The sequence below is a fragment of the Musa acuminata genome, chromosome BXJ2-4, assembly GCF_036884655.1.
Source record: "Musa acuminata AAA Group cultivar baxijiao chromosome BXJ2-4, Cavendish_Baxijiao_AAA, whole genome shotgun sequence".
In the NCBI taxonomy this organism is placed as follows: Eukaryota; Viridiplantae; Streptophyta; class Magnoliopsida; order Zingiberales; family Musaceae; genus Musa; species Musa acuminata.
Window position 1 is genome coordinate 23,199,755 of NC_088341.1, and position 6,909 is coordinate 23,206,663.

Below are 6,909 nucleotides of genomic sequence, written 5' to 3' on the forward strand. Positions count from 1 at the left end.
ACTATAACTTGCTATAGGACATGGTCCATTATTATTATTATTATTATTTAAATTGATCCGATTCAATAAAATCTTTTATATAATAATAATAAAATTATTATAAATATTAATTATTTAAAATCGACTATATAAATCTTTTATCGCCATTAAAATCTATTTTAGTTAAATTTTGAATACTTAAATTTTATTAAAATTATTTTAGATCTTCTTCTATACCATCAACATTAATTATTTCACTATCACTTATGAAACAGCTCACCAAAAACACTCCTATGAGTATGAAAACCAGAACATAAAGCAAGTAGTATCAATATGTTCCACTCACTGATAAGCATTTCCATATTGTCAAAACCAGAACATAAAACAAGAAATAGCAATTCCACAATTTTCACAAATGGTTGGGAGTCGTTTATTGGATCCATAGGATTGAACATGGCTATGGTGACAGAAATCGGAGCATGAATAACATGTGATGCGAACGATCGATATTAATATATCACTACCAAAATATGTAAAAGCAAAAAATTAAATTGATACTCAAGCAGCTAACTAATTTCTGAATTGAATTTATAACAGCCCAAGAAAGCAAGTTGGAGACGGTGACCAATTCCACATGGAAGCAAGCACAATGTTCATGAAATGGTCAATATAGTTGAGCTACATTTCATTTGAAGTGTCCATCAATAACGTAACCGAGTCAAAACTTACTCAGCTGTAATCCACGAGATCAGCTTCGGGTGGATAATTTCATGTGTAGATTTGTCAGCGATCATTTTTTAGGTCAGAATCCAGTGACTCTACTGAACCCCTGAAAAAAGTTGGTCTTCTGCTTGAACAAAGCATTGAAAGAACACCTGAATCCAGTGACACAGTTCACTGACATTGCACACTATGTATGAAATATAAGAAAGAGAGAGAGAGAGAGAGAGAATAAATATTCAAGAGAAGATGAAACTGATATCAGCTTATAAATTCAGCAGGTTTGGTTTATGTCATGTTCGTATCATGAAACTAATGAAAAATGCAATTCATGCAGACCATAAAAAGAAGGAATTTCACCTATCAAAAAGAAATGATAAATAATATAAAAACTCAACAGTTTGCAGCACATGGAAATTGTGACAAACATCATAACAACGATATGAGTAATGAGAGTGTTAGCCGGCTTAGTTGGTATAGACTTTATCAGATCATCGAAAGTCTATTCAAATCCAGCATTCACAACTTATCTCTTGCCAAAAATAAAAATAAAAGACATAGTAGTTGTACATTTTCCAAATATCACAAGGAAGAAGAATGAAGCTATTCTGACCAGAAATAGCACACTGCTTTGCTGAAAGAAACCAAAGTCTGCCTGTCATCCAAGCCCAAGCTTCCCCATCTCATTTTGCACGGCATGATGATAAAAAAACAAAAGGAGCACCACCTTCCGGTATCAGAAAAGCATGTAGGGCAGATATCCATAGAAACTTTGCTCTATCCCAATTTCTTTCGTTGGTAAAACCTAAACATCCCTCACCTTAATCTTGATCTCAGTATGTGGATGGACCAGCTTCATTGGGCTAGAAGGATGTGAATTGAACTTCTTTACCAAAAACTTGAAACATGGCACCAAGAACATGTAAAGAGTACCAAGGATGAAAGGCACTGTGACAATCCAGCCTAACAACTGTAAAAATGAAGTATGTTATGTACATTGGCCCAAATAGGTAACCAAGTGCAAGGTTCACCGTACTACAATATACCGCCCTGTATGAGCAATATATACCGATTTGATAGGGGACCGATACGGATGATACATACGGATTTGTCGGTATGCCCTATCATGTGTCGATGTGTTAGTATGATTCGATATGTACCATACCGACAATCAATCGGTACATCTGTACGGACTGGTAAGGCAAACCATGCCAAGTGATAAACAAACAAAAGCTTTGTATTCATAATGTAAACATGGTGAAGATGCCTCTTAGGCAATAGCAAGATGAACAAGGTAATGATAATCAATAGAAAGGAAAAGCAAGAGGAATAGTGTCTGCTGCAACACTCTTGCAGATAGTCTTGAACTATAAAACGTATACTACTTATAAGGAAGTTGCAGAAAATGTAGGGGTGTTTCACATGCTTTCATTTGTGTATGATTTTGTTTTGATGAATATCAAATTCACAATCATGCATATACAGGATTCTCCAGGCCTTGCTATTAAAAGAATTGTGAAATTATCTTTCATGATCTCACCACTGAGATAATGTGTCTAATACTGAAAAATATAGTCCAACATTGTATGTGAATAAAAAAAGAAAAAAGAAATAAAGAGAGACGATAGTGAAAATAGTGTGCTTTTCTTCTTTCTTAGTTGTTGTCATCAGTATATATGCGCTGAAGCTTCAACCAATCAATCAGATTTTCCCAGTCCCAGTTAAAAGTTAAAAAGTAAAGCAAAATGTTCCCAAGCTCAACTTAAAGTAACTACTTAATCAAAAATCAAAATTTAAAGTGCAAGTATGTAACTATTACTCAAAAGGATGGCATTACCATATCAGTTCCTTATTAGAGAATGTTCAGAGACAAAGACTAGTACCAACCGCGTGTAATATGGCAATTAACACTCCTTGCGAGGCTTGACCACTAACTACCTTGCTGAGTGCATCAGATGTTAGTGGGAAATGACGACCACCAGTGATGAGTTCACCCAAGCGCAAGAATGGAATCACCATACTTCAAAAATTAGAATTTGTTAATTGTCAGAATATGAGAATATACAGAAAGCAAAGTAGATGACGTAAATGATCCTTTTTTAATTGTATTCCTATTATAGTTATATGGAGGGTAAATACAATATTTAATTATTTTGCAGAACTTCTAATCTAGAATGTTGCAGACAACTGGCTGTCGTAATGATGAACCAACAGAAAATTAACTAAAACCAAATAATGTGATACAATATACAGTATGTTTTTGAAAGAGAACATTTTATTAACCTGGTGCCCCTTGCTAATGTAATATCATGCTGACACTATTTCACATATCACAAGTACCGCCAGATGACTCAAAATGTGGGAGCAGTTGCAGAAACAGTTTATCAATTGGAATGAAGAGAGAGGGAAGAAGGTATAGGATATTGAAAAAGTTTATTGATAGTATGCTAAACATGGAAGTAGAACAGGCAAAATTCAACAAGTGTATCAGATAGTATGCTCCAATAAAACCAGATCGAGCAATTTCGCTTTTTCCAAATATAAACCTTCAAATCAGTAAAAATTGGTCCACACTGACGGGTACATTTAAGATTTTAAGAATATTTTATTTTGTTTTCTTTGAATATGACTTTTTTTTTTAGAAGCTGCCAAAATTCTGAAGCCAGTAAGAAAATTAGTCCAGAAAAGAAGACAAGGAACAATGTGCCTTATTGAAGATCATGTCCAAAAACCGAAGTTAATCCTAATTCAAAATAAAGATTATTTCTGTACTCTATCGTATATATCTGCATGGGACTAATTCAAATCCAAATTTAATATGCTTATTTTTATACTCTGTACAGTATGAATGGTCCTATACTATACAAATAGGGTAGAATGATGAGTAAATCAAATCAAAATTGATTGGCAAAATAATCTTATTTTAGTTTCTTTACTCCACCATATACATATAGCTGAAGTCTTCTTTATTTTATTCTCCTGATATGCTTTAGATTTATATAATTATGAAATCAATAAAAACTCCATAAAGGCCTTCTTTCAATGGTGTGGTTACATCTTCCATGTATGAGACATGTTGGAAATGTGAAGTCTTCATCTCTAAGAGTGATTCCTTATGCCAGAGGGAGTCATATTTATCTTTTTATTTTTTCTTTAACTTCTTCTAATATCATATCTCTTTTATTTTTTGACAATTATCAAATCCTGCAAAAATTTTTGCTCTATGATCCCTTCTTTGGATTTTTGTTCCACACCAAAATGTGCAGAGTTTTGGCAGTGCTGTCCTACATCAGGTGGGATCCCACCAAACACCTTGCTACATCACACCAATATTGTCCTAAACAATTTGTTGTTCAGTGTGATATTTGCTGAAAACGTGTTGCTAGAGCAGACATTGTTTTGTTTCAGTTCAAACCAGATATTTAACTTGTAAAATCTAGCATTTGTCTAGAGCCTTATTGACCACCTTGATAATTAATGTTGAATCTGTTTAATTCTGAAGTGATTGCATAAGTCATTCCGCAATTGCATGATAATGAATCATATAAGAACTGCATAAGAATACCTCAACATGTAAATTAAAGAGGGATACTCGATAATACCTCAGCTCAATTGGAGTGGCAACAAAATTCGCAAGCATTACACTGGGAGCATGACAATGATGTCTGAGTATTGCAATCGCCATCCCACAAAGAAATACAGTGACCCCTGTTATCAAAACAATAAATGGTTGGATAAATATTTTAAATTGCACCTTACATAAAAAGCTGTCTGACTGTGGATGCGCATCCAGGAAAGAGTATCAATGTTGTAAAGTCAGCTGGCATCTGGCCTTGCTTTTAACAGATATATGGTCTTAAGTCTTAACAACACAAACTAGATGGTTGAAACTAAATGAACAGTTGAACACTTACAATTATAAGAAACAACTTTGTCAAGGACTAGAATTTTTGATATATTTATTATTCAATAGAAAGTATTAATTCATGAACAAATTTATCAAAGAATATTGGCAAAACCTAATCTAGCTCAAACCATTCGATGGTTGACATGATAGATCACAGTTAAAAATGCCATGCACAAATGAATATATGATATATCATTTAAATGCATGTATGAATTTAATTTAGTCCAGTAACTTGTTTTAGAACTAATGAATGTTAACACAGATGAAGTCTCTTCATTGTCTCGACCACCTAAGACAAGTAGCTATTTTTTTAGTTTTATTCCAATAACACCTATAAGGCAATGGCTTGTGAACTTCATAATGAAAATAATTTGTGGAACAGAAAGCAAGAGCAATTAAATCACAATACGGGAAGGTTAGGTTAAACATTGGTATGACTTATTTGTAACGAAGTCCATGAACCAGACATAAATTGCTTCATTTAAGCAAGTGAAGCAGTTTGAAATCAGTAAAAAAAAGAGCATCACATAATTCAACAATCATTATTAAAATCACACAGTTAAAGCTGCTAGCGATTCTTTTTCCATACCACAGATCGGGAACAGTCCCAGAGACATGCCGAGAGCAGCAGAAAATGCCAACTGTTTTGGCTCTGCACCCCTAGAGGAAACGATACACCAATAAATATGAGCATTTACGTAACTGAAAATGAAGACCGATATATATCACATACACTGCGTCGGAAAAGCTACATACAATCTACTCCAAGAGTAAAATACAAGGATCCAAAATTTAGATCTCGTTATCTCATCCAAGCATCAAAATAGAACCAAAAGGAACACCAGAGACGAGGAATCGGAAATCAAATTAAACAAATTGAGAAGGCATTGTCTCACTTTTTGATTATTTGGAGAAAAGGATCGACGACCTTCCGGTTCATCCAAGGGATCAAACCGCACCTCCAAAGTGGCATCTTCTGCAGCAACTCCTTTCCAGAACAAAAGAGGCAACGAAAATTTCAAGAAACAAAAGCAATTCTCGTCCTTTCTTCTGATAACAGGGGCAAAACTTAGAATCTTCGTGATCAAATCTTTTCGGTGAAACTAACGTTCAAAATCGGAGGGCAATTAGGGGAAAAAGACTGGTATTGGTAGATGGGAAGCAAATTGGATTATGATTAGGATCAGGGTTAGGGTTCGTGGGAGGAGGAGGATCGGGTAAAGGCCTTCCTCTCCGTGCTCTGGGTGCATCAGCGCGGCAAAGAACCGATCGATCGTGTGGAAGCGAGAGTGCGAGGGACCGTACCGTGTCATAAGCAACTCAGTCGAGGCGCCTTGTATCGTATTCAAATAACGGGCGTTATGATCATTGAGCGGTGTCCGAAATAACTGCTGTTATATATTGTCCTGTGTTCCAATAACGTCCGTTATAATCATTCTGCCGTATCCAAATAACGGCCGTCATAATGATTTGAATAGATTTGGCTCATCTTTTATTTTCTTTCTTCCTTCTTTAGTTTCATTCAGACGCTCATGTTGATCTCTCTCTTTCAGCAAACAACATGAATTTATTCTCTCTCTATTACTTGGTAACAATGTGATCTACAGAAGAAAATTCACGTTGATTTTCAATGAGCAATGCATTCATGAAAGTTCAATCTTTACTATCTATGAGAGATTGCTAGTATATATATATATATATATATATATATATGTATATATATATATATATATGTATATATATATATATATATGTATATATATATATATATATATGTATATATATATATATATGTATATATATATATATATATATATATGTATATATGTATATATATACATATGTATATATGTATGCATATATGTATATATATACATATATGCATACATATATATGTATGTATAAATATATATATATGTATACATATACATATACATATGCATATATATATATATATGTATATATGTATGTATGTATGTATGTATAAACCTATACAAAAACTTACAAAGGAGTAGTGTAACCATGAACGTATATAACTTACTAGTCATATACAGGCTAACCATGTTACTTGAATCTGAACCTGATTAGTATCTAATTCCCCGTGGAATCCATTCCAAACTTGATTAAAATGTGCTCAATGTTGTTTATATAGGTCAACTGAACCACCCAATAAAATCCATATGCTTTGCATGATACAAAGGAACAAATGTGATGTCCAAAACTCCAAGTGAGCACATATAACAAGAGTCAATTCCATTCTGCAAAACTCAAATTTAACATCAGAAACTGATGCAGATTACTAC

General features: G+C 33.7%; 1 protein-coding gene across 3 annotated transcripts; it reads right to left on the reverse strand.

The window, feature by feature from the left end:
* Positions 1 to 525: 525 nt before the first annotated feature.
* On the reverse strand, positions 526 to 5,909 carry LOC135610131 (uncharacterized). Of its 3 annotated transcripts, none has more exons than XM_065104232.1 (5): positions 5,503 to 5,909; positions 5,196 to 5,266; positions 4,302 to 4,407; positions 2,587 to 2,719; positions 526 to 854 (listed from the first exon to the last, which is right to left on the reverse strand). In XM_065104232.1, exons 1-5 carry the CDS (start codon positions 5,577 to 5,579, stop codon positions 798 to 800), a joined length of 444 nt encoding a protein of 147 aa, XP_064960304.1. In that variant the 5' UTR covers positions 5,580 to 5,909; the 3' UTR covers positions 526 to 797. The 3 variants fall into 3 exon arrangements, with proteins under 3 accessions (XP_064960304.1, XP_064960303.1, XP_064960302.1); XM_065104231.1 differs by lacking the exon at positions 526 to 854 and adding an exon at positions 1,143 to 1,669; XM_065104230.1 differs by lacking the exon at positions 526 to 854 and adding an exon at positions 1,143 to 1,820.
* Between the last annotated feature and the right edge of the window lie 1,000 nt (positions 5,910 to 6,909).